The sequence below is a fragment of the Chenopodium quinoa genome, unplaced genomic scaffold (genome assembly GCF_001683475.1).
Source record: "Chenopodium quinoa cultivar QQ74 unplaced genomic scaffold, ASM168347v1, whole genome shotgun sequence".
Lineage (NCBI taxonomy): Eukaryota > Viridiplantae > Streptophyta > Magnoliopsida > Caryophyllales > Amaranthaceae > Chenopodium > Chenopodium quinoa.
The window spans coordinates 4734041-4761770 of record NW_018742461.1 but is presented as its reverse complement, the minus strand read 5'-3'; the positions used below and the strand labels follow the sequence as shown (position 1 = coordinate 4761770).

At 34.1% G+C, this 27730-nt stretch overlaps 1 protein-coding gene, 1 long non-coding RNA gene and 2 pseudogenes across 15 annotated transcripts; 2 read left to right on the top strand and 2 right to left on the bottom strand.

Annotated features, from left to right (window-relative positions):
* Nucleotides 1-676: 676 nt before the first annotated feature.
* LOC110718902 (zinc finger CCCH domain-containing protein 19-like) lies at nucleotides 677-3255 on the top strand. Its single transcript, XM_021897840.1, has 2 exons — nucleotides 677-1215; nucleotides 1295-3255. Exon 2 carries the CDS (start codon nucleotides 2217-2219, stop codon nucleotides 3021-3023), a length of 807 nt encoding a protein of 268 aa, XP_021753532.1. The 5' UTR covers nucleotides 677-1215; nucleotides 1295-2216; the 3' UTR covers nucleotides 3024-3255.
* Nucleotides 3256-4566: 1311 nt separating this feature from the next.
* Nucleotides 4567-27730, bottom strand: part of LOC110718897 — a 52353-nt pseudogene continuing 29189 nt past the window's right edge.
* Nucleotides 5739-8054, bottom strand: LOC110718900 (annotated as a pseudogene).
* LOC110718901 lies at nucleotides 10517-27705 on the top strand. Of its 14 annotated transcripts, none has more exons than XR_002510998.1 (17): nucleotides 10519-10793; nucleotides 10969-11087; nucleotides 11436-11487; nucleotides 11963-12163; nucleotides 12262-12473; nucleotides 13875-14630; nucleotides 14914-15028; nucleotides 15464-15898; nucleotides 16839-16888; nucleotides 16993-17122; nucleotides 19121-19195; nucleotides 20194-20297; nucleotides 21410-21599; nucleotides 22144-22313; nucleotides 23214-23384; nucleotides 25074-26155; nucleotides 26288-27705. It is a non-coding gene; the product is annotated as an uncharacterized LOC110718901 (long non-coding RNA). The 14 variants fall into 14 exon arrangements; XR_002510987.1 differs by having other exon boundaries at nucleotides 10521-10793; nucleotides 15464-15563; nucleotides 15775-15898; nucleotides 23214-26155; nucleotides 26288-27702; XR_002510996.1 differs by having other exon boundaries at nucleotides 10521-10793; nucleotides 23214-25363; nucleotides 26021-26155; nucleotides 26288-27702.

The window sequence follows — 27730 nt, the reverse complement described above, 5'->3', positions numbered from 1 at the left end:
TTATAGAGGAGAAAGTGTTTCAACAACTAAAGGAACCTTCTTTTCATAAAATTAATTACCTTTTTTTTTTTTTATTAAGTTCCAATTCCTTTTCGTATTCTTCATGAAGATGCTGTACTAGGATCTGTGCATATTGTCTCTCCTTTCTTTCTTTGTGTTTATGTGAGTGAGACAATATCAGTTCTGACTGTTGTATTGTGAATAAAGATTCCTTGTTTAATTTGTGAGTCTGTTCCATGGTTACTTTTTTCTTTTGAAACCTATCTCAGGGAAACTCCAATATCTGATCAGTATCTTGTCTTTACTGTTGAAATTTGAAACACCTCTTTTGAATTGCCTATCACGTTGAGGCTTTCTCCTTCTGTCGTATTTTACATCTTTACTGCTTTAGCCTGTGATTATTTCTAAAGCGTTTCTGCAATCCTGTTGTATTTGACCCTTATTTTCAACACACAATTTTGTTACAAACAGGCTGAATTGATCAACTTCAGAGTATTCTTAATACCATGCCTTTTGGACTTGAAATTTAATATCATGTGCTTGGTTCAATTCTGGAATAAATATTTTTTCTTTTATTTGATTCCTGAAAGTATTGGTATGAGCTACACCCACCTCCCCCCTAGGTTTCCAAACTCCATACCTTGTGGGTTTGAGGTATGAGTTTAAATGTCTACCAAACACATGGTATGGGTTCAAACTATTCTAAACCCATATTTCATACCTTAACACCCAATCTGTCTTTTGCTATTACTGCTTGAATTCTTCTTGAAATTGGACTGATATCTCCCTAACATTGTAAAATCAGTGCATGTTTGAGAGAGTTCCTTTGGAGGTTTGTGTTATGGATATCATTTAATTTTGGCAGAATCTTTGGAGAATAGGTCCTGTTTCTATAGAAGGTTCAATATCATGGTTTAGAAGCAGAGTGTGTGATTGAGTTTTGCTTTGGGATAATGTGACATATGCATAATATTCAAGTCTTGCTTTGCTCGTGTAGTATGCTATTAAAGCTTTTGTTTGGTATGATGACATCATTATTTTCTGGTTGTCCTTAACTGACCTTTACGCTCAGAGAATGTGTGGAGAAATTGCAGCTTCTGAAGACTCCAGAAGAACGCCAACGAAGGTTGAATGAAGTTCCAGAAGTTCATGCAGATCCAAAAATGGATCCTAGCTGTGAGTCTGATGATGAGATTGAACATGATAAAAGACAAGGTATGTCCATGACCTGCGAAGTCAACTTGATTGTAGTGATTGTTATTTTAAAATTTGTGTTTTATATTTTTGCATGCAGCAAGTAACATGAGACCAAGAGAAAGTGGTCATTTCAGAAGGGGTAGAGATCATTATTCATCACGGAGTGCAAATGCAAGACCTCCGAACAAGAGTTGGGAACCAGGCAGAATTTTTCCAGTAAGGGTTTCTCAAACAGAAGGGACGATACTATTCTTTCCCCACAGAGAAGTGAGCATACTTGGAATAATGGGGTAGACAATGGTACACCTAAGTCAAATAGTTGGGAGAAACCAAGGAGTACTCCGGATTCGTTGATGAGCAATCGGGCTGAACATTCTGGGATACGATCAGATTTATCTGTGGCGGCTGCATCAGAACCTACTCTGCCTTTATCTTCTGCAGCAGTACAAACTGATGGACAAATTGATGAGAAAGAAAAAATGTGGCATTATAGAGATCCAACTGGGAAGGTCCAGGGACCATTCTTTATGACACAGCTTCGTAAATGGAGTAGCACAGGATACTTTCCTGCTGAACTAAGAATTTGGAGAGCCTCCCGATGATTCTATTCTTCTAACTGAAGCATTAGCTGGAAAGTTTCAGAAGGATCCCCGCTCCGTAGGATCAAATTTAGATGTTAGCTCAAATATTAGGAATACACTGCCTATAACGGATGCTTCCAAACTCTCTGGTAGCAGATATGATTCCTCTAACCTCCCATCTCCAACTCCTATACGAAGCCCAGCTGCCTGGAGTGGAATGCAAACTTCTAGTTCTTTTAAGTCGACTAATCAATTTCGAGGGAACGAACGATTACCTTCTCCTACCCCCACATCACCTGCTTCAAATCCAAGCGGTGTGGATAAGGCCAAATTTTCTCAACAATCTAAGGGCGAAGTAGCTGGGAACAAGCCAGAAAATGTGGCAGCACCTATGGGAACAGTTCAACATGCTCCTGTTCAGTTTGTCTCCAATAAGGTATGGTAAATGCCCAACAAATGTCATCACAAGCAAGTTTACATGCAGCAGCAAATCAGCCATTTGTCCCTTCTGATACCACAATGAACCTAACGAAAGTGGGACCCAATGCTTTGGGTGCTGGTCAGGGCTTCTCCAACATTGTTCAACCAGGCACTGAACAAAATCCTCCTGTCTATACTCACAATTGGGGAGCTGGTTATGTTGCAAGACCAGAAATGGTGAATGCAAATGTGTCGACATCCAATAATCAAAATGCTTTGCCCGCACAAGTCTCTTATAGTCAGTGGACTGGTGCTGCTGTAAATAACCAGCCTCCACCTTATGCTGCTGGATATCCTCCAGGACAAGGGATTATTGCCGCAAACTTTCCTGCTATGCCTGCAAACAATGCTTGGAGACCTACTCAGGCCAACATGCCATGGGGCGCACAACAGCAACAGCCAGTTAACCAAAATGTAGGATGGTCTGGGCAACCAGCTGTTGCTATGGGCCAACAATTGACTAGCCCTTCACCAGGAGCACCAGCTATGGTTGCTGCGCAGCCAACTGTAGGTTGGACGGGTACAGGACCCAATCCCTCTGCTGGAAACAGTAACATGGTTTGGGTTGCTGCACCTGGGAACACAGGTGCATGGGGAGGTGATCAGAACCGCAATGATGGAGGGGCTCGTGATAACCGCAATGACGGAGGGGCTCAATGGAACAGGCAGTCATCATTTGGCAGTGGAGGACAAAGAGGAGTCTGCAGATTCCATGAAAACGGCCATTGCAGGAAGGGTTCGTCATGTGATTTTATGCACTCTTGAATTTTCACAACAGTAGTAGATACTAGATAGTATCTTCTCATGTACAGTAATTTTCGTCCTTGGAGGAGGGGTAGCAGCTCATTAATATTATAGATACTTGTATGTCACATGCTTAAATAATTGTTATCAGCAGCACCCCTAATTTTCCTCCCTTTTGGTATTGTCAGTTCTCTGACCGGTGTAATAGTGGATTTTGTAGGGGGGCTTACAGTTAGCAGTAGTAAAAAAAATGGTTGCCGGGTATTAGATTTTGTCCAGATTTGGTTAATGCAAGCTATTGGGTAGATGTTAAAAGCTTAAAATACCAGTCAAAATCATAAAAGTGTTGTCGTCAATGAACAACTCTTCATAATTTCCCACTTTTTCTCTTCTACTTCGTGCCTCTAAGATTGCCCTAATTTTTTTTCTCTTTTGGTTTACCTCTTACCGTAATCAATTATGATATACCACAACCTGGCTCTTAACACACTATATCTGATCGAACTTTCTATTTCATCAACTTCACCCAACCAGAAATTTAACAACAATACTTTAATAAGGCAATTTTAGGGGAGCGGAGGAAGTAGTTCACTAGTCATTTAATTACTGAAACACCTTTTGTGCTAAATATAAGGCTCGATCATCTTGTTGGACTGTTGGTGATTAAATTGTTCAGTTTTTACTTCACCCCTTTGGATTTGAGAACTCTATGCTTGATTAGTGTAAACATAAATTGTTAATGGCGGTGCTCAGCTACTTCTGATGGATTGAATATGCACCAAATACATTTTATACGCTTTACAATATTTTGGTTCAGGAAAGACGGTAATATAATAAAATTGTTAACCCCATTATTGATGAGAGTAAAATAAAATGTTACATGTAGTATAAGTGGAATAGATTTAGGGCCATTAGGGGCACTCAAATGGAAAAAATTGTACATACTCTTAAGAAACTTTAACCTATTCGACTTTCAAATGGATTCTATAGTATAATCCATTATTCTTTATAATGTACACTTTGTATCAAAAATTCGAAATAATCTTAATTAAATGTATTTCCTGTTTATTCAAACCTTGTCTCACTATTTATATAAAAACTAATAAGAAAACGTGCCAACTAAAAAGAAATGGCGAAAATATCTTTATCCTTGTGTAATTGTGTCGATGTTAAAAGTAGCATATATTGTCAAAATTCACAGCACACACAAAAGAAACTTTTTACCAATTCACTCAGTTGTGACGGTGTTAGATAACTAGCATGACAGTGGCTCACTCAAAATCATGATCCGGTAGGACAAAAACCTGCACATGATTCCCAGTACTAATTTCGAATTACTCCGTATACCCCCTGTTTATTTTTTAGGCCAGGCAGACAAAATATGATAAATCCAATTAATATGTAATATCTTGTCTTGATAAATGCCAAAATTATAAATCCGTTTCTGGACACTCAGTAGAGATATCGAAGGTAGTATTTCACAAGTAAAAAGGTTTAAGGTAATACTAAGTTCCTTCGTCCAAATAGCAACTTCGTACCGAACTTTCTTCTTAGTCCAATAACATCAATAAATTCAATGGCAGCATTGAGACATAAGATTTCACAATGAAAAAATTCACATGCTCATATCAAGAGTGTTGCACCTTTCAACACTCAGAGGCTGCATGAACAGATTTTTGAGATCTTCAAACCTAAACCGATGTACAACATTTAAAAGATAAACTATCAAAATAATAGAAGTTACAGTTAAATTGCAATCTAAACACTCTTGAGCCTCAATCATCAACAATGCTTTCAACTATTACCTAGTTTGCCTAAGTACGACGCTTTCGGTCTTCATCTTCATCTTCATCTTCATCTTCATCTTCATCTTCATCTTCATCTTCATCTTCATCTTCATCTTCATCTTCATCAGAGTCCCCACTTTCACGGAAACGTGGATTTTTCTCCTGCATAATTTGCAAATAAATTAGCGACAGCCTTCCTCAAAAATGCCAAACATAGCTGGTGGTTCACACCTGCCAGGCTTCTACCTCTAAGAGGTAAAGCCATTGATGGAACAACTAAATAACAACCAAGGTTTGAAAGAGACATAAAACCCACCGGTCTAGATTCATGGTCAACGTTCCTACGTGGTTCATGCTCACTTCTCTTTGGCACGTCAACAGGATGACGATCGTCCTCACAGTGTCGCTTCCAATGGAAATCTTTTAGTCCAAAAAACAAATCATTTTAGATTTAAGAGAAAGCAAAAGTTGACTCACTAACCAAAAGGACGCTGTGAGAAAAATATGAAGTCACATAGGAGTTACCTCTGCCGTGCCGGTAGGAGCCTCCATGACCATGATTTCTTTCATTTCTACCATCTGCATTAAAATTTGTCATCATTTTCAACGTCAACAATCTGAAGTAATTAGTTGAAAAGATAACTTTTGTAAAAAGTAGGTTGGTACACTATACACTTTCAATTTATACTTGGCAAGTAGTAAGCATTAGTGAGTTTAAAGAGAGAAACACAAATTTGAAATACTAATTAACTATCGGTGCGCCTACGTTTAAGTTCTTTGGTTTGCCATGATGCGCCAAAAATTATCAAGATATAATATAAGAACTTACAGTTGTTAGATGGCATAACAGGCTGAAAAGCTCCCAGAGCTCCAGCACCATAATCCACAAGCGTCCTCTGCACCTCAAGCTCTCTCTGGACCAATTTTCCATAACCACCCCTACGTACGATGAGTTAAGGTAACTGATCGAATGATGAGCAATTACAAGAATGGTACATCAGTTAGCAAGGTAAGTTAAAACATATAAATTAACCAGCACTTGCGATCCTCAGTCCCAAGAATCCCAACAGTAATGGCAGACGAGAAAAAGGCAATTGGTTCAGTATGATGTTGTGATGTATAACCACTGTACAAGCTGATCTTCCTCTGATTAAAAACCATATCTACTGGCTGGAAAGCAATAAAAAATGAACAAAAGGTGAGCATATAATCAAGAGGCCTGACTCCAGTCCTGCTAAGATACAGCAGAACCCTAATCCTATTGAAGTAAAGCATATATGAGATATGACATGACAGCACACTACCATAGGAATTACATAAACTAAACGACCTTCAGATAGAGCAATAACCACGATATCAAGAATATTAGCTGAGATTATGACTTAAATAGATAAAGGATATCAGGATCATAGTCAGTGCGATATTCATCCGGCACCAGGAAAAATGGGCAGTGAAAGAATAAGCAGAAAGGTAAGAGCTAAACAAGGAGATATCTAACCTCAAAAGAAACTAACAAAAAAAAGAGAGAAAATGAGACACAACATGACAAACAGACCTGACCACCACTTCGACCACGTCCCCATTGCCTGCCCTCTTGAAAACCCCAGTCAAAGTCCACACGGATAGGGCAATCGTCAAGAATTGTACCACTTATATACTTCACAGCATCTTCAGTATCTTCTCGGGAGTAATATCTGTCAAATATAATTTAATGGTCTAATAAGATGTACGGAAAATTTAATCACATATTTTGCCACAAGTCAAAACAATTGTCAAGTTCGTTGATGCGCAGTTAGCAAATAACCAAAAGAGAGTTTTTATGCAAAAAAAAAAAAAGATAAATTATTATACACCATAAGTTTATTCTTGTTGGGAACAGTCTGGAAAAAAGAGGGTGAAAATTTGAAACTAAAGCTAGGGTGGAACAAAATAGTGATAATTATAATAGCTTAATAATTTTCAAAATATATTCTTCGTTCATAATGTAAGATGAGGGCCGAGAAGAGCTTTAAACTGGAATGCAAAATTAACATGAGAAGAAAATATCAATCTAATAAGGTATCACCAAATCGTGTCTCATAAAATCATTTATCAATTTTCAGAAATACACATCAAGTTTTTAAATTATGCCATGAAAACAATTGATTAAATAAAGAAAGGCTTCCACATTTTTTACGTAGCATACTAAGAAAATCATGTACTCTGTATAATTTAATGCAAATTCCACACACCTCAGATTAGTAAATATGAAGAGAAGTAGTCCTTACAATACAAAACAAAAACCACAAGGAGTTTTCGAATTCATATCCAAACCCATAATCATCTTTTTAATCTCTCCAACCCGAGAAAATAGCTCATAAACTTGCTCTTCAGTTGTATAGAAAGACATGTTTCCAATATAGACAGTCGTTGAGTTCTTGAGTGCTTCCTCAAATTCTTCTTGCCAGGAAATCTTCTATCTCGGTACGCTGAGAGCTTATTTAAATCCTAATTACAATACTAATTACTGTTATAATATTTACGCATTTTCCATTGCAATATTAACACATTTTCAAAACTCTGCATGTTCTAATTTGTAAGATGCGTATAGCCAAGCAAATTACTGTTATAATATTTACGCATCTAATATAAATTTTCCACACCTCTTTTATCTAATATAAACAAACACCTTAACTTTGTCCAAACTTGTTGAGATCAAGAATAGCTATCTAATATCTTGCATGTCATTCAATTTCTTAAGCATTTACATGAAATAGGCAGCTACAACAACAGTACAATAAAGGGAGTATGGGGGTCTTACCTTGAATAAAGAAGCCATTTATACTCAAAAAAAGGGGAGAATTTCAAAGAGTCCACTCTCAATAATTGGTGTCCTGCAAAGATAGGACAAGTATTAACTTTCCATCCAAAAACAGAAGGATTCTGTCATTTTGATGATTAATTGAGTATTAAATCGACCCATTTACGCCTTCATACTTCCCCTAAGTAATCGTAGTGACCTTAAACATTCAGCTAACAGGCCCTTGGTTCCAATATATACCAGTAATAAACTAATAAATTTTTTTTTAAAAAAATACTACCTTCGTTAAGTATTAGTTGCAATTTTGAAATATTTTCTCACTCTCAAACAATATCCCAAAGTTGCAACTAATATTTAACGGAGGTAGTACTATTAATGAAAGTGTAGCATAAAACTGAAAGCGCTGCCCAAGTATTTTGACACAAAAAATCACTTTACATATATCCCTCAGTCCCCCATACCAAAATTTTATGTGGAAAAAAGTATAAGAATTCATTTATTGCACTGTTTCCCTGAAACATATAGGCCTTCACATATATGATTCCAGCATAAGCAAAAACTATTAAGAAAATTCACTATGTTTTACAATGAGCCACCAATTGTTTTAATCCTTTGTTTGAACAGAACGAGTAACTGAGATCAACAAGTACCACCATCATAGTAAAGTGGTTAAAGTTTCGGAAATAAGGAATATTTGGGACAGCTGAACCATGTTCCGATACCTGGATTAGCTGGAGCCTATGAGCAGGCCCAACACAAAGAATTTTCCATGATAGTTGCTAAACCTTCAAGCCGAACCTGAATAGGAGTAGGCTCGACTTGGCTTTAGACATGCTCGGCTAGAGATCGAAGCTCGACGAGCCTCAAAAACCAAGCTCGGCTTAAATAATGCAACACATTTATAACCAAATTTGACACAATTATTAAATTAGTCTCGAAAAAACACATAAATTTTTTTCTGGCTTAAGAATATTAACGTAAATTGCACATATTAATATTCTTGCAACAAAATCGCTCGTTATAAGCATTAATAACTTGAGTAATTGTAACCAAAAGTTCAGTAATTGAAGAAAGAATCCACGTTGGAAGAACCTAAATTAGCAATACTGACAATTAGTTAATCGTTAATGCGAAATTAAACCCTAGAATTTGAAATTGATAAGATGATTAAAAAGAAAGTTGAAAACACCTTACCTCAGAAACTGCTTCAATGGAGGAAAGGAAGCTGAGAAGCCGTTTCAATGAAGAACTCAGAGTGCGCTTCAATGGAGGAGAGATAAAGAGGGGTGCAGCGTACAAGTGAGAAGCTCCGAAGCGAAAAATGAAAAGGAAGATTAATGAAATAAGTAAAATCAACCAATAGATAAAAATGATCAGAATTTATTCATTTGCTGGTAATTTTTTTTTCCGTAGTACTCCCTCTGTCCCTCGATTTTTGCCCCATTGTAAAAATATGGGTCAATTTTTAAAACTTTGACCATGAATTTTCGTTGATCTATAAGTTATAATATATTCATATGGTATCTTGTTAGAATTGTTTCATTGTATAGTTTATTAATATCAAACTTTTATAATTTTTACGCGTATAAAAATGGTGATATATGTGTTTGGAGACCGTGAAAAGTTAAATGGGGCAAAAATAAAAGACTGAGGGAGTAATATTTTTATTTTGGCTATCAGCCTATTACGGATTTACGGGGTGTTTTACCTACCGCATTGACCAACTCTACAGTGTGTAAGATTGAACACTTATCCGATCAAGCTTATACGAAACGGTAATAACTATTCTTGTAAGGCCCCATTCACTTCACCTTATTTTTGTTGAACATAAATTATTTTTAATGAACTTAAATAAATTTTACTAAAATTAATTTTGCTGAACTGAAATTATTTTTATTTTTATTATATTTTGTCTCTAAAATTACTGATTTTCGCTTAACTAAAATTATTTTTTACCGATTTTCTATTATATTTTTTCTTTAAAACTACTAATTTTTGTTGAACTGAACTTATTTTTATTGAATTGAAATTATTTTTACTGAATTGAAATTAATTTTGCTGAATTTTTTTTTTTAAGGTGAAGTGAATAGGGCCTTGTACTAGTTGAGTCGTTAAAAGAATTGTAAGTTGTGTAACCATATGGAGCGGCGTTTGGTACCCTCACTAGTTTACTACTTTACTCTATTAATATGTGCCCAATATATATACTCTATAAATATCAACAAACTAATTTATGAATTAAAAAGATCAATTAAAAGTTAAAGAGATGAAATTGGCAAATTTTAGTAACCTCCCATTATTTCTTTATGATTTGGTCATATGTGCCTATATTAAATTTAATGCTTTATTTTCTTACTCCGGGTATTTTCTTACCGAGAATAATTAAGCTACGGTGTTAAGAGAAGACGTAGGTGTTGTTTGGTTGATGTGGGAATTTAATTCCTATAGGAATTTATAATTCATGGGAAATTAATTCTTTGATGAAATTCCTAAGAATTTATAAAATCTGTTTGGTTGGCAATAAGGGAAATTGAATTTCCATGAATTTTGGTTACCTAGGGTGGCTAGGTAATTCATTTCCCATCTTTCGTGAGAAGTTAAAATTCCCATAAATTTTGTTTTCTCCCTTTTTGCTTTTTTATGTCAACCAAACAACTACTTATTTTATAAATTCTCATGAATTTCCAATTTCATTTTACAATGTCAACCAAATAAGGTCGTAGTTTTACCATATTCAAACACTACAAACATTTTATTTTATGTTGGATTGTGACAAATTAGGATGAAGAGAGAATAGAATAGCTTGTTTATTATTCATCAATAGGTAGAGTATTTATACAAAATCTACGTTCATAAGATAAGAAACAATATTCGTAAAAGATATACTATCGGTCTATCATAATCATAAATCTACGCCTTTTAAAAAGTGCGAAGTTCACGGTATTGTTGAAAATGAACAGGAGAGCAGTGCGCGGACCATTTTACCCTCGGTTTTTTGTGGTATTGCCATTTTGTTCTGATTTTGCCCCTTTTCTCGGTTTCCTTTCTTCCATACTTATTCTCTTTCTCTCTCCTCCATGAGCAGCGAACTTCGAGTTTTGCGTACTCTGAGCTTTCTTTCTCTTCTTGATTTCTCATTTTCCCTCTTCCTTCCCTTTCATTTCTCAGACAACCACCAGGTATGCAATTGAATCAGCTTCTCAGGTACATTGTTTTTTTTTTTTTTTTTTCTTGTAAATCATCACCGACTATCGATTTTACAATCTAGGGTTTGCCTCTTGGCTTTTGTTTTATTTTCATTATTTTTGATTTTAGGTAATTGATTTGTAAAAAAGGATTTGTAATTGATTTGTAATCATCATCGACTATCGTTTTCTAGGTTTTATGGAGGTGACGGTGGTCGTGGTATCCATTACGGCGCTTCGATTTCTAGGATTTCAGATTATAGCTAAGAAGAGATTTAAGACTACCGCTCCTCTCCTCACTGCCACATGCACGGTATTCTTTCCCTCTTCTCTTTAGAAAATCGGAAAAGTGTTTTTGGGGATTTTGGGTTTGATTTTTGCAATGTAGTTGTAAAATTTTGATTTTTGTTATCTGGGTTTTGCCTAATTTTGTTGGGTTTTTCACATTTTTGGCGATTTTGTTTTGTTCATCACAATGTCGCTCAGGAATTTTTTTTATGTTTTTTTTATTTTGCTGTTGAAAGAATTTTAAGGGGTTTTTTTCTATTCATTTTGTGTATTATTCAGAATTTCTGCTATTTTTATGTATTTACTTTACGGTACCCAAAAAAAATTGTTTCTAATTTACGCTATTTTGTTTGCATTTTGACGGGAGTTGAAGGCTAAAGGAGAAGCAGGAATCAAAATCAAAATCAAACGAAATTTATATTTTGGTAATTTCCTTTGACCAATAATTGCTTATCTGCCTTTGCATGTTAATAATTTGAGATGTATATATTAATATTTTTCAGATCTTTTAGTAAATGTGTTAGATTACCTTTATGCTGTGGTTTTGTGATGATTTGTAGTGTAATCTGTGGTAATTTTGTTGTGTAATCCTATTATGTGCTGTGAAATTATTTACGATCCTGCCATTGAATCTTGATTTCCTTTGATTTCTACCTCATCTTTGTATTTCCCATTTCTCTTTCATTTGCGTTTTCTGTCTCTTCCTATTCTATTTCTCCTTCCTCCTCTGCTATTTTCTTGCTATTTGAAGATTTTTCGCTCTAGGATTTGCGGTTTCACAATGGCAATAATTCGATGAGGTTTATGGCGCTGTTTGCAAGTACTGAATAAGTGTGAATTTATGCTAATGGAAATTCTGAATAAACGGAAATTCTGATTTCTTTGGGGATTTTCTTCCAGGGGTATAGAGGATGCGATTTCAGTTTTACCGAGAGCAAATTGCCAAAGCTATGCTGAAGAGGAGAGAGAAAGAGTAGAAGAACGGTGAAGAAGAAGATGGTGAATCCTTCAATGGCGGAAAAGGAGGAGCTTCTTTGATTATTGATTTGAATGATAAATCGACGGTCACTGGTGGTGGTGTGGAAGATGTTCAAGTCAAAGGTAAGCCTTTAGTTTATTTGCATGTTTTGATTTTCTTAATTAGATTGGGTTTCTTGGGTTTAATTTGACGATTTTTAATTTTTGGGATTTTCTTCAAGGGGTATAGAGGATGCGTTTTCAGTCTATTGGGTGAAAAACTGAGAGCAAATTGCCAAAGCTATGCTGAAGAGGAGAGAGAAAGAGTTGAAGAACGGTGAAGAAGAAGATGGTGAATCCTTCAATGGCGGAAAAGGAGGAGCTTCTTTGATTATTGATTTGAATGATAAATCGACGGTCACTGGTGGTGGCGTGGAAGATGTTCAAGTCAAAGGTAAGCCTTTTAGTTTATTTGCATGTTCTGATTTTCTTAATTAAATAAATAAATTTGTGGAACATTTGTAATTCTTAGAACGCAATATGTTTGTAGCTTAGATGAGCTTCAAAGGAATATTAGCTGCTTGAAAATTTTGTTGACTATTTTTAGCTCATATGTGATCGACCTTTGTTGCTTGATGTGCATATTAATTTAAATTATGTTTGAAAAACTCATCTGTGCCTTAATATGTGATAATTCAGTTTTTACACCTACTATAATTTCCAGAATTTTGCATGTGGGAGAAGTTCTGGGAATTCCACTTCTGATTAGGAGTTAATAAACAAAATCAAGAAAACCGGATTATTAGGAATTTTGCATGAACATATGATTGAGTATATTAGAATGGTTTGCAATTTTGATGTGGATTTTTGGTGATAAATGTGAGAATGTAGAATTTGTTTGTGTATTCAGCATTTATTGATAACAATGGTGGAATAAGATTTTTGTAATTGGGCTAAAAGAATGACTCTCAATTTTAGTTGTAAGTTGTAACTCTATTTTGATAAATGTTGGCTGTTATTTGGGTAAATTTTATCAACAACTTCCCACTTATGGCGTGATTTAATCTCCTTAATTTGCGAATTCGATGTGTTGGTTGGTTCATGGAGGGGTGATTTTTAAGAAATGGCTTTGTAATAAGATAGAGAGTAGACAATATAAAGGAAAAGAATAATTTAGGCTCATGCGAGTGAAAGTTATATGTGATTCAGAGTTAAGTTAGCTAATTAGTTCTGTTATGGATTCTGAAGTGATGGGAATCTGGTTGTGGGCAAAAATTATGGACGGGTTTTTGTTACCAAGTTTTCTCTTGGTGATGTGCTTATGGTGGAATGAAATTGATGTAGTATTTTTTTCTAAGGCTAATTCGAGTTGTGTTTTCATGAATAAAGAAAATAATAATTTGGTACTTGCGGTAGTGTTTTGATTGATAGAGCTATTTACAAGATGAGGGTTGAGCTTGATCTTGATTTACTTAAGTTTGCATTGGCTTATACAAGACTCAGATGTAAAGATTTTGTGTTGGATTATCTATTAGTTTAGGTTGCTTGCTTGAAGGTTCAACTGATTAAAAAAAAAAAGATCTATTCTTCTTCTTGTGAGATTATGATACTTTGTGTGCAGCATAGTGGTAGATATTATGATTTAGCGATTAACAGTCATGACTACGTGAGACAAACGATTAATGTTAGTATACTTTATAGCTGAAAGCTTGCTTATGAACTTATAGTAGAAGTGTTTATGGACGACATGCCTGCATTATACTTGATTGAGTTCTGTTTTTTTTACCATTTTACCTGCTATCTGTTTTATGAATTTTTATACATTTCTGTTTTACTTATGTAAAAATATGTGTAGGCCATGTATCATTTATAAAGGATGTTGCTTGCACTCAACCCCCTGAGCATCTTCATGAGCTGCTAAATGTGCTACAAACTACATACTCAACCATCATCTTTGAGGGATCAGGATTTCTATGGTATGGCGTGTGGTAAATTAGGAAAGTATTGTTTTTAACATCATAAGTGAAATAAAATAATCAGTACTTTACTCATTGATGTTATGCAGTAAACTAATTTAAGGGGAACTGGGGGAGGGGCTCTTTTGGCATTATCTTTATATGTTAGTTATGAGTAGCTTGGGATATGGGAAATAAATCAGAGATAATTAGGGAAGAAATTCTATGTATAGAGAAGATTATGGAGAGGGAAAGGATGTTACTTGATGATAATTTTTTTTAGCATTTATGTTGCTTATTGGGAGAGAATGAAGCCTCTTGATAGCTTGAATATCCTTCATTTTGCTGCAATTCCAGTTTATTAATCAAATTGCCTTTTTTATTTAACTTATTTTTTGCCATTATTGATGTTGAAACTATTTAATTCATACCATGTTGTACATGAGTAGCTATTTTTATGAATCTCTGTTTAGTAAACTGCCTTGTGGCTCTGAGTTATATTTTTAACGGTCTTGCCATTGTATTTTGATTTTCATTGCTTTCCAGCTTCTTTGTCCTTTTTCCCCTTTTCTTTTTCCCTAAAATCAGATGCTATTACTCAGTCTACCCTTCTTCTTTTCTCTCTCTTCGTACAGCTGGGCGTATCTGCTGTGAAGGTACTAATTCTGAATTCACAATTGATAAACTCTATCAAATCAAATTTAGGTTTTCTTGGTTGAGCTAATTTAGATTAAAAAGTGTAATATAAAAACAGCGATTAAAGTGTGAGATTATATACTTGAATCGACAAATATAAGAGCATGCAGTTGATGTTGAAGGTCTAACAATGGAGGATGAGGTTCAATAATGGCGATAATAAGATACTTTTAATTTTTTTTCTTCTTAAATTTCATTTCCTTTTTGCATTAATTTGATATTTTTTTTTCCCGGGTTTTGTAGGAAGAGAATGTTTGCTCGGAGTAGTAGCAACAATAGTTTGTCGCTCAAAGACCCTGATGTAATTTAAATTCCGCGTCCTTCTACTTGGAAATCGAAGCCAAGGAAGCAAAATTCGGTGAAATTCTTGAACTTTTTGGTTGTAAAATCTTGTTAATTGAAATTGAATTATGTGGGTTGTTCAATTTTTATCTGAATTTTCTGGGTTTGTGTTGGGTGACTGGGATTGTGATTTTATCAATGTAGAAATTGATACTGTGGTTCGAAGAGGTTTTATTGTAATCATATATTTAGTTAAAAGAATTCCATTTATTTTAAGGCCTTAAGTATTAAAGAAACTTAAATAACAGTAATCAACACGTGATTTTGTCATGAATACCGTAATTTTTACAAGTATCATATTAGGAAATGCATTTATGCTTATATTTTGGTCCTTAAATTCTGCAGCATTACAATGCTCTCTTTTTCTATCTTCTTAACGTTTTTGTTAAAGCTGTTAAAATGTTTTTCTTAATTTTACCTAACATCTGGATTTTATAAAATGATCTTTCAGGCCACATGCATGTAAGATAGAAAATTTTGGCACTTCTGGATTCATGGTAAGAAGCATTTGGTGGTCCCGGTGGAAATTATGGTCTTGTGATGAACTGATGGTAAGCTCATTCAGCTTATGTTTTTGAGTGCTTGGGCACCCGTAGATATTATTAACTCCCATTTAGGTAGTTGTGGGACTCCCATGTCAGAACTGTGTCGTAGTCCTAAATGAGTACTACATGGAAAGCGTGTTGAATGTGAGCTTTCTGATATCTGTGATTATATTCTGAAGTTTCTTAATTCTCATCTTACTCCTACTGTTTCTGTTAGTGAATCAAGAGTCTTCTACTTGAAGATGAAGGGAGACTATATCATTGTTATATGGCTGTCTTTAAATCTGGTGATGAAGGAAACTGTTGTAGAAGATACTATGAATGCTTACAAAGTAGCTCAGGTTTGTGTGTTTCTTTTTTTTTTTTCTTTTTTTTTTTTGGTTTTTGTTTTGTTTTTTGCTGTTATTTTAGGATTTAGATGTTCGATTTTGCGCAGATCTGTTTGAATTGGTTTTGACCTAAAAGATTTATTCGATTTTTATATGTTACTTTGAATTTTTTCTCTGATTTTTCTGCTCTATATACTGAGTTATGGAAGAATAATGACTGAGATTCAAGCTAACAATTGCTAAATGAGTGCTTAATGCTGTTTGTTTAGTTACTGGAACATTTTGGTGGAATGACTGAGATTTGATACTTGAATATGCATATATTGGATGTATTTTGAATAACTAAGAAAATTCCTGCAGTTTTATAGGAGTATTTGGATGTATACTAAATTTCTTGCAATTTAATAGGGGTTTTGTTGTATTTTGGATATTTGAGTATATTTCTGCAGTTTAAATAGGAATATTTGGATTTTATTTTGGATGTTTGAGAACATTCTTGCAGTTTAATAGAAATATTGATCTGTTGTGGATACGATATGTGTCAGCTAAATATTGTAGTTGAATTGAATAAGGATGAGAATGTTGGTGAGAAGAATATTTTGATTTATTGGTTTTGAATGCTAGATTGAAGTGAGGTATTTGAACTGGATTGTAGTTTAATTTAAAGACTTGTTTCAGTACTAATTACCAACATACTTGTAGTATACTAGCGCATGTTTGTTTCATCTTGGGAGTGGAGTGCAAGGGTAGAGTGAGGCAGTATTGAGTATTGGATTTGATTATTGCTTTTCTGGAATTGTTGGCTTAATTTGATTAGAGTCTATCTTGAAGGCTTCTTTCAGTACCATATTTCTGCAAGTTTAGCTGAATTGGCGTCTTAGGAGTGGGATGATTAGTAGAAAGAAGTTTTGTTCACCTACTTTTGCTCTTTTTTTTTTTTTTGTTAAATTAGATATTCTTTATTTGGTCAGGAGGCAGAAAGTTCTAGCATTAAAGATGAAGGTATTTTATTCCTGCAGAACTCAGGAGGCAGAAAGTTCTATTATCATGTCATTAATTGTAATATCATTATAGCATAGCTAATTTGGTCTGTGATTACTTTGCAGGCAATGCAACAAGAAAGGCTAGAAAAATTCTTAGTGACCTTCAAAGACTGTCTTCAACCATATGTAGATGGTCGCATTGATGAGTTTGTGGATTGGGCTAAATTAGAAGCATCTAATCTCTCAAAAGCAGGTATAACTAATCATACTTTCTACTATAATTATGTTATTCATTGTAGTTGGTGACCGTGGAATGTTTTTGAGTTCTGACTACGACATCAGTTTATACAATGAAGAGATAAAGAGTCAAAGACGTAGGAGAAATTTCAGATGTTTCTTTGTGTCATAAAAGATTTACACAACCAATTGTTAACTTTTATACAAGTATGGAAAAAATTACGGAGTATATATAAGGGTTTTTAGTCATGTGCTTGAGTTTCATCTGAATTGTGTTGCTTTGAATATTAACAAGGCTGGGTCTAATGAATATTGCAATAATGGAAGATATGGCCCTTAACACATAGTAGATGTGTTGTAGGATTTAGGTAGTTGACAAGGCTGGGTCTAAAGAGAGACCACTTAAGTAAGTTAAGGAAATTAGCATAGGAAAACAAAATAAGCATACAAAAAATGCGAGAGAAAGAGAGAGACCACAGAAGAAAGACTGAGAAAATCATGGCAATTAGCTTAAGAGAGAAAAAGAGAGACCACTTAAGAAATATCGGGCCAATTGGCTTTAAAAAGAGATCAATTAAGAAATATCACATAAAAAATGTAAAATTCAAGGCAATTACCTTAGAAGAAAGACAGAGAGACCACTTAAGAAAATCAAGGCAATTAGTTTAGAAAAACACTATTACCTTAGGAAGAGACTTATTTAAATGAGAGAGAGAGAGATTACAAAAAAATAGCTTAGAAAAAGGCTTTCTAAAATGCTGGACCACTTTAGCGAATTTCTTATTAAAGATCACTTAAGAGAAAGAGAGATCATGTACGAAAGATCACTAGAGAGAGAGAGGGGGAAAGAGAGATAGAGAGGGAGAGAGAGAGAGAGAGAGAGAGAGAGAGAGAAAGACCGCTTAACAAAAATCATTTGAGAGAGACCACTTAAAAATCATTGCTTAACAAAATGAGATGTCCCACTTTAAAAAGAGCTTAGGAAAAAGAGTTACTAAATGCTAAAGAGAGAAATAGAGAGATCACTTAATAAAGAATACTCAAGAAGAAAGAAAGATCACTCAAGAAAGACCACTAAAGAAGAAAGACCACTCAAGATGAAAAAAAGATAATAAAAAAGATAGATCACTCAAGAAAGATCAATTATGAAGAAAGATCACTAAAGAATGAAGAAAGGTCACTTAACAAAAGAAAGATCACTTACGAAATAGAGAAACCACTTAAGAAAGATCACTTATGAAAATCAAGGCAATTAGGCTAGGAAAGAAAATCGAGGTAATTTTCGTAGGATAAGGATATAGTGAGAGAGAAAGAGATTGATGTTGAAGGTCTAACAATGAAGGATTTGAGGTTTAACAATGGTGATAATTAGATGTTTTGGCGCTGCTTGCAATTTTGCATGCTTGAGAGTTGAGACGAAATGAGGAATCATAAGATAGTTGCAATTGAGCTGATTTTGGGGGTTCGTTTGCTTCTGATTAACTTGGTTTGGTTTGGTTCCTATGTAGAGGTATTCGTTTGAGAGGTAGTACTTTGTATTAGATGACATTATATTGCCTATTGTACGATCTTGCTTTATACATAAGTATTCTGGACTACATATTTCGGATTCCCTGACAAATTGAGCCTTAAATTATTATTATTATTATTATTATTATTATTATATATATATATATATATATATTGTAATACAATTACCACTAATGAATATATTATTCTATATTATAATACAAGTATTGTTACATTGCCTTTATAGATGTGTTTTTGGTGATTGAATGTTCATGATAATGGTTTGGGTTGTGTTTTTATGTGTGATTGTGCTTTTATGAGTTTAGATTGAGTGATTACAATTGTGTTGCACAGTGTAGAAATTAAATTTCTGATAACATTTAGTAGTTTAATTTGACTTGGCGAATTGCCTTTATAAAATTTCAAATTGTTGTAATAATGGGAAAACCAACAACTAAATAGATGGATTTATATGTTCTTATTCAGTTCTTTTTTGGGGTTACAGGTTCAGTGATAGCATTGTTTGTGGTGTTGCTGTTAGAGCTTTGTCTGTTGTGTTGAGCTTAGAAGACCTGTTAAGGTAATTTCTATGACTTCTTCTATATACTGGGTGCTGTGTAGTAATTACCATGCTTTTACGGTGCTGATTTCCTGCTAATTAGAGTTTATGATGCCTTGTTATATGCAAGTATCTTGATTTTTAGCTTAAGAAATAAAGAGACTACTTAAGAAAGATTAGTTTAAAAGATCTAGACAATTAGCGTAGGGCAGACATACCCTTTTAAGTGGTCCGTTCCAACCAATCCAAACAATTAGTAAACTTAGGTGCTTGAAATATTTCCTCCTCCAATCCACACCTTCTGGTGCTTTCTTTAACACTACATCTGACTAACCTTATTATAATTGTCCAACACCTGACTAAAAAGGAAAATTATAATTATAAACATTGTAAGATAATAATAATTATAATTGGTGCATTCTTAAGAAAAGGATCGGGGTATTTAGTGTGCATTTAAGAAAATTAGGGCAATTAATTTAGGAAAATACAATTAGCTTAAAAAAAAGGTTTACTATAATGTCACAGAGAGAGACCACTTAAGATCGAATTGGGCATAAAATGGCTTCAAGGATTCAAGGATGCTGCTAGATCATGTGCAATACTGTTCTGGTATTAATATATTATATATGAATATGTGTTGTAGTTTTGTATTTTAAACACATTATTCAATATGCCGATGCTACTGGCCTTTCGATGCCATTTTATTGAAATTTTGAGGTATAAGGAACTAGATGGGCATTACTTATACTCCGTATCAATTACGAAATATCAAATAACCCCTGACAAACTGTGATTATAATTTGAAGAGTGGTTGACTATCTAAGGGTGTTCGTGGAGCTTAATGGATTTATGTGTTTTACATTTGGAATCCCACTTACTTGGCTAGGCTGAGTTAAGCTAATTAGAGGTCTTTCTTCTCAGTATATCAAAATTAATCTTCACATTTAGTCGATTGTGTGCTTGATGGATTTATGTGTTATTATTATTATAAGATTTGATTTATTTATTTATTATTACAGGTCAGACCAGTGGCCTGGCTTTCTTTGGTGCTATATCCTGTTGGAAGAGTTGTTACTTTCTTATCGATGGGCATACTGAAAATGCTGGGATTAAAAGGAAGAAGGTTTGTTGCAATATTGTACTTTTTTTATAAGATTTCTTCATATGCTGTTTCAGTTTTGTTTGCTACCATTTTAGCAAGGACTTATAGATTTATAGCGACGATTGTATCCCAACTCTCAGTATCAATTACTCTTAAATCAAGTACTGTTAAGATTTAAGTTGCATTCAGTTTTTTCATAATAGTAGTACAGAATAATGTAAACGACATTTTATCAGTTTATTTTGAGGTAAATAATGGTCAGAGTCTAAGTAAAGGGGTGATGCATGTTTTGGATGGGAGAGACAGAGTATGAAATGTAAGACCCTTAATTATGAATACGTTGGGAAGGGAGCGAGCGGTTTTGAAATGAAATTTGATGCATGACTTTGTCTGTTATTCATATGTGATGGTAGTGTGTAGATCAATAGGGTAATTGGTGCTAGATTTTAGATAGTATGGGTAAGAAAACGAAGAATAAATCAGATTTGGTAAAATTAATGGAAGTTCTTGCAAATAGATTCATTTTGTAGAGTGAAATAAATTAGTGTTGAATTGTTGAGTTATGGGGTTTGATTCCAATTATCAAATGTTGATTTCACAATTTAGGGTTCTTCGTTAATTTATTAGTCCGTTTAGTTAATTGTGGAGCACACGAAATAGTTAGCTTGGTTATTATTGTGGTGCACACAAAATAGTTTATCATTGTATCATAGGGCTTCACAGCACCACAATCATATGTTAACTAATTCGTCAGTTTAGTTAATATATCTGTCAGCTTAGTCATTAATCTGTTTTCCCTATTGTACTTTTGTTTATGCTGGAGAAAGTCCAATAAGCACGTAAATATGATGGTGAGAGTACTGTATTATTTGTCTTTAGGCACTTTCTGAAAATTATTGAATCTTTGTTGAAGGGTGTGTTTCTTGGAAATTTGATATAATAGTAGAAGTATTACTAATTTAGTTGAAGTCTGGTGTAGTTCTGTGATTGGTCTACTAGATCTTCTATTTTTTTCTGTTAAATAAGCAGATGGGTTTTACATACCTTGAGCGGGCTCTATTGCATGTTTTGATATTTTAATGATTTTCAGAAAACATACACACAAAGTAACTTGGTTTGTGTACAAAGTGCAGCTCGAAAAAAAACTCCGTTTCACAGCATCACCATCTCAGGAAAATGAAGATCATGAATCCGCCAACAAGGACCCAACTAATTTAGCAACATCTGCTTCTGATAAATCAGCTACACCAGAAAATGATGTTAACACATCTGTACATGTGAATGATCATATGACACAGGCCTCACTTGACTCTCTTACTCAAGGTAATTAGCAGAAAAAAAGAACAGCAATGTACATACGTAAGAGAAGTAGGTATATTAAATAACTTCAAAGTTGTGGTACTGTCACCCCCTCTATTATAAATTTTGGGCTTGCATGATAATTACATCAATGACATGTTTTGATGTATATTCCTTTAAAAAACTCTGTTTTTTGTGTATTGCTCCTAGGGCTGAGCAGAACTATCTGATAATCCGAAAATCCAAAATTCTGATCCGTATCCGATCCGAAAATTTAGGATATCCGATCCGAAATTATCGGATATCGGATCGGATATCGGATATCGAAAATTCTGTTTTCGGATATCCAAATATCCGAAAAAAGATCGGATATCGGATCGGGTACCGATCCGAAATCCGGTAATACACTTTTTTTTTTACCTTTTCCAAATATTTTCAATTTTTCATATTTTTGGTCTTTTGGAATATCAGATGCCCTAAATCCCTAATACCCTAAAGACAAAATCCGCCTCTTTTCACACTCTTTCATCTCCCTCATCTCTGCTCACTCATAGTACTCTCATCTCAGATCTCTCCGTCGCTTCTCAGATTTCTCCTCGCTTCTCAGATCCCTTTTCTCTCCGTCGTCCGTCACTCCTCCACCAGCCGCGACTCCCCTCACCCCTCCACCTGCGTGAATTTGCGAATTGCGAAGACAATCGTTCAATCGGCTAAAGGTGTTTCTTTTTAACCTTAAAGGTATGTGATTTTTCGAATTAGGGTTCTTGTAATTATCCCTTTTAATTACTCATAAAACCTAGAATTCGAATAGAATGTTGTTGTTTGATTAATTTCAATTCAAAATGGATGATTAAAAACCAAGAAAACTAGGTTCATGAATTAACTTTGTAATAATTTCAAACCAATTAATTTCTGATTGTTACATAACTTGCGATTGTTAAATGATGTTCAAACTAATAATTTCAAATTAATTATGAAACGAAAGTGGTGAATTGGTGATTGTTGTTTGTTACATATTCAACTATTGTGTTTGTTTAGTTCGGATTTTTTGGGACAATTCGAAATTCTCTAGTCATCTAGTGAATATATTTTGATTAAATTTATACACTAATATAAGAAGACATTGTTAAGTGTGGTACTGTGGTGTCATTATTAGATCCATGCATTCTATATTTCTATATATTTCTCAGTGTACTTATTGCAACCAGCCAACCAATGCAAAAGAAATACGAAGTGTAGAACATAAATAATAAGTTCAATGAAAAAAAGTTAAAATAAAAAGCAATACAATTTATTTATCTAAGGGCTAAGGTCTAACCATTTTAATTATTCTCCTTCCTTCCTAAGATAATTTGGCTTATTGTAACTATTGGAATTTTGGATATGTTGTTCAAAGAATATTGTATTGTACTGGACAATTCTTCTACGCTTATACTCATTCTGAAGCATTAAAAATAAAATTAGAAACTTCCTGTTGATTGAATATTTGTATGATGTTGAATTAATCTAGAACAAACTGTAACCAAAACTGAATTGCATGTTTTTAAAATACATCTTGTTCTATTTTATTTTGGTTGTTTGATGCTTTAATAGGATAATATGATCCCATTGCTTATGGATGATGCTACTCTGTTTTAGATGGATGATGCTACTGTAGAATCTGCTAACCTAGCAAATCCATCAAGTGAGGAGCCCTTGGCATCAACTGCTGCTGCTAAGGAGCATGCTGGAATTGAAAATCCGCCACAACCACCCGCTACAAAAAAAAAGGCCTTCAAAGGCGACTAGTGATGGAGCTGAAAAAAAAAGGTAAGAAGAAAAGATCTTGGCTTTGGGATCATTTTGAGTTAATAGTAATAGATGGGGATAAAAGATCAAAATGTGTGTATTGTAAAGTTGATGTTTGTGGTGACTCTAAAATGGGTACAAGTGCTATGAAAAATCATTTAGAAAGGTGTAAGGAATACCCCCCTAATGTTAGACAAATCCCAAAGGCTTCTTGCTTTTCAAAATGAGCAAAGTCAGCAAACATTAGGAGATGGTAGTGTAGGTGATAATGCAAGTGGGGAAAAAAAGGGTAAATTAGAATTTTGGAAGTTTAGGCAGGAGGAGGGTCGGAAAGCTTTTGCTAAAATGATAATAATGGATGAATTGCCTTTTAGGTTTTCTGATCGTGAGGGTTTTCGCTACTTTATGTCTGTTGTTCAGCCTAATTTCATTATCCCCTCTCGTTTTACAGTAGCTAGAGATTGCTATCGTGTGTACTTAGATGAAAAAAAAAATCTGAAAAATTATTTTAGCAAGTTTTGTTCTCGTATTTCTCTCACTACTGACACATGGACCTCTTGCCAAAATCTATCATACATGTGTTTGACAGCCCATTTTATTGATCACAACTGGAACATGCATAAAAAAATTTTAAATTTTTGTCCAATTAGTGGCCATTCAGGTGAGGCTATTGGTAAAGCGGTAGAAAAATGTTTGCTTGAGTGGGGTATCACTAAGGTAATGACCATTACCGTTGACAATGCTAGCTCAAATGATGTAGGGGTCCAGTATTTGAGGAAGAGGTTACTAAGATGGAAAAATGGAACTGTTTTAGAGGGTAAATTTGTGCATATGCGGTGTGCAGCTCACATTCTTAATTTGACAGTAAGAGAAGGTTTGAAAGAATGTGATGAATCAATAAAAAGAATTCGTAATGCTGTACGATTTGTTAGATCTTCCCCTGCCACATTACAAAAGTTTAGAAATTGTGTAAATCAAGAACAAATTGAATCTAAACGTCAGCTTTGCTTGGATGTTGAAACTAGGTGGAATTCCACTTATTTGATGTTGGAGTATGCTTTGATTTTTCGTTAGGCTTTTGATTTGCTTGAAAATTCTGATGGTGGTAAATTTTTTTCTGAGTTAACAAAGATGTCGGGTGTTCCTACTGATATGGATTGGGATCGTGTTGCTTCTTTTATTCCCTTTCTTAAGATTTTTTATGATGCTACTATGAGACTCTCAGGATCTTTGTATGGTACTACTAATGTGTATTTGTTAGAACTTGTGACAATTGGCAAGATGATTAAAAAAAAGTGTGAAAGTGTTGATATTAGGGAAAGGTCAATGGCCAATGGGATGAAGAAAAAGCATGACAAATATTGGGAAAATGTAGATAACATTAACTTGATGTTGTATGTTGCTGTTGTGCTTGACCCTAGGCGTAAAATGCATTATGTTAAGTGGGCGATTAATGATCAATATGATTCTGCAAAGGCCACACAGTTGTATGATATGGTGATGGGAACTTTGACTTCTTTGTATGAACATTATGCTGCTTTACAATCTCAAAATGTGTCTAAGTGTTTCTGATAATATTGATTTGACTTCAAAAGACTTGGAAAACTATAATGATTGGCATGTTGCTGATTATGAGTTTGAGAGGGATATTGGTGGACAAACAGTTTTTGACAAAAAAAGTGATTTGGACAAGTATTTGATGGATGATAGAGAGCCTAATATTATCGGTAAGAGTTTTGATGCTTTGGGATGGTGGAAAAAAGCGGTGGAGAGATATCCAATAGTTGGTCTTATGGCTAGGGATGTGTTAGCCATTCCGGTTTCCACGGTTGCATCCGAATCTGCATTTAGCGTAGGTGGAAGAGTACTTGATCCATTTCGTAGTTCACTTTCTTCACATATGGTTGAGGCTTTAATATGTGCACAAGATTGGATGCGCAATACACGTGGTCCACTTATAATTGAAGAAAGTATCGATGACATTCAACAAATTGAAGAGGGTATTACTTTTTCCGCTTTTTTTTTTTGTGATGAATATTTTTTAGTAGACATGATTTATAAGTACTTATGTTCTGAGGCAAGGTTATATGCAAGGATTTTTATAGACCACACTGCATACTGCTATCGTGTGATCTGCATACTGCTATCATGTGATCTGCATACTGCATACTGCATACAAGTTTGATCTGCATGCTACATGCTGCATACTGCATACAAGTTTGATCTGCATGCTACATACTGCATACTGCATACTGCATACTGCATACAAGTTTGATCTGCATACTGCATACAAGTTTGATCAGCATACTACTATCATGTGATCTGCATACTGTCCCTTTGTTTTGGGTTTAGGGTGTTTGGGGTTGGGTCATCATTATCCTTAATGAGTAAGCCTCTATGGTCTGTTGTCTGTTACCTGACTACCTGGGCAATTAGTTTTGTGAAAGAACGAATGCTAAATGCTTAAATGCTTTCCCTGAGCTTCATGTATTTCGATCATTTAATCTGGTAATTTGTTGGATGTCATGGTTAATAGAGGTTATCACTTGTTTCAATATGTATATTAGCCTTAAAATTTTGGTGACTGGCCTTTTGGGCAATGTTTTGAAAGTCAGTGCTTCAGTGTATGCTTCTTATGTTGTTTATTTATGCCCAAGGAACAATGTGATCATTTTTGCAAGATGCCACCCCCTCAGCTCCTCTCCCCCTATGTGGCTAGCTGTATTTTTGGTACACGTTTCCAATTTACTAATTCGGTTCCCGTCGTTGATGATTATTTTTAGCATTAGAAGGTAATACTTTTTTTAGTTTGAATATTTAGAAGTTATAGCTTAATTTCTGTTTTTTTTTTTTTTTTTTTTTTTTTTTTTTTTTTTTTTTTCCTCTTATGATTAACTAATATATTGTAATTTTATATTTTGTAGGGTTGTTGACTTGCCGTACACTCGTACTTTGTTGATATTGGTTTTCGGCGTTGATGACTTATTTAGTGTTTGATAAAATGTTTCCGCACTGTTAACATTTGGACACTAATGTTTTTGGACTTCAAATTTTATTATGTAATTTGTACTTTGTTGCAATTAGCCAACTAGTTGTTATCATGTAATTTTATTATGTAATTTTATTATGTATAATTTTATTATGTAATATCTGAAAATTAGTTGTTGGAGAATAATTTTAGGTCTATTTATCTCTCTTTGTTCAGGTTATGAATTAATTGTCCACATAGTAAAAAAGGGTCCATAAGACAATAACGTGTGAAAATAAAGGGTGAAAAAATCAATTTTTCCGTTAATAAAAACCTGCAATTAAAGAAATCGGATATAGGATATCTGACATATCCGATCCGAAAATTTCGGATATCCGGATTTTCGGATATCCGAAATTTTCGGATCGGATACGGATATCAAATCTCCGGATTTTCGGATACGGATATCCGATCCGAAATCTAGTTTCGGATACGGATATCCGATCCGAAATCTAGTTTCGGATCGGATATTCGATCCGTGCTCAACCCTAATTGCTCCAACATTGCGTTTAAATACCTTTAGATGAAGGTAGAGTATTTAATGTAAATAGGATTGCAATGCTGTTGAGTGAAAACTTTTGAAGACTTTTGTAAGAACATGTACAATAGTTAATGTTCTTAGAAAACACTATAAAAAGGTCGAATGTTCAAAAAAAAAAAGCACTGATGTAAAGTTTATTTATAGATTACCATGTATAAAATATTTAAATTATGGTAAATTAGAATTGTTCCGTTTTTTACTGACTTAATTACAATTTTCCCTTTTACAAAAAAAAAAAAAAAAAAAAAAAAACTACAAATTTGTTTATGATTATATTTGTACCATAAAACAGAATATAAGAGAAGTAAATTGGATACTCGTCTACATCCAAATGTTTACAAAGTGAGTGTTTCGGGGTATACACTTTTCAATCAAATTAGAGAAGACAACTTCAAAATCTTCTGCTGTTATTTTTTCCTTCAGCTTCATCGGTAGTTTACAATGGTCTATTATTAATTATTCAACTCTATTATGAGACCTTTAAATCTATGAATACCCCTAAACCCCAGAAGAAGAGTTTCAAGATCAACTAATGTAAAGTACACAGTTGTGTACAAGAATATTATAATATAATATAATTAATTTATAAATAATTACTTCTTAAATTAACTATATGATCTCCTCCATACTTTAGAGATACCATTTTACCTCTCCCATTAACTATTCCAACTTTATAAAAAAACGTTGCAAATTCGACAACTAATAGCTTAGTAACAAACAAGTACAGTCACCCAAACTACCTAAGAGGCAATTTAAAAGAATATGTAGAAAAAAAAAAAAAAAAAACATAGGAATACT

Bases quoted from the DNA above. Each gene is read 5' to 3' on its own strand.
- LOC110718902 (XM_021897840.1), top strand. From the start codon at position 2,217: ATGGTAAATGCCCAACAAATGTCATCACAAGCAAGTTTACATGCAGCA.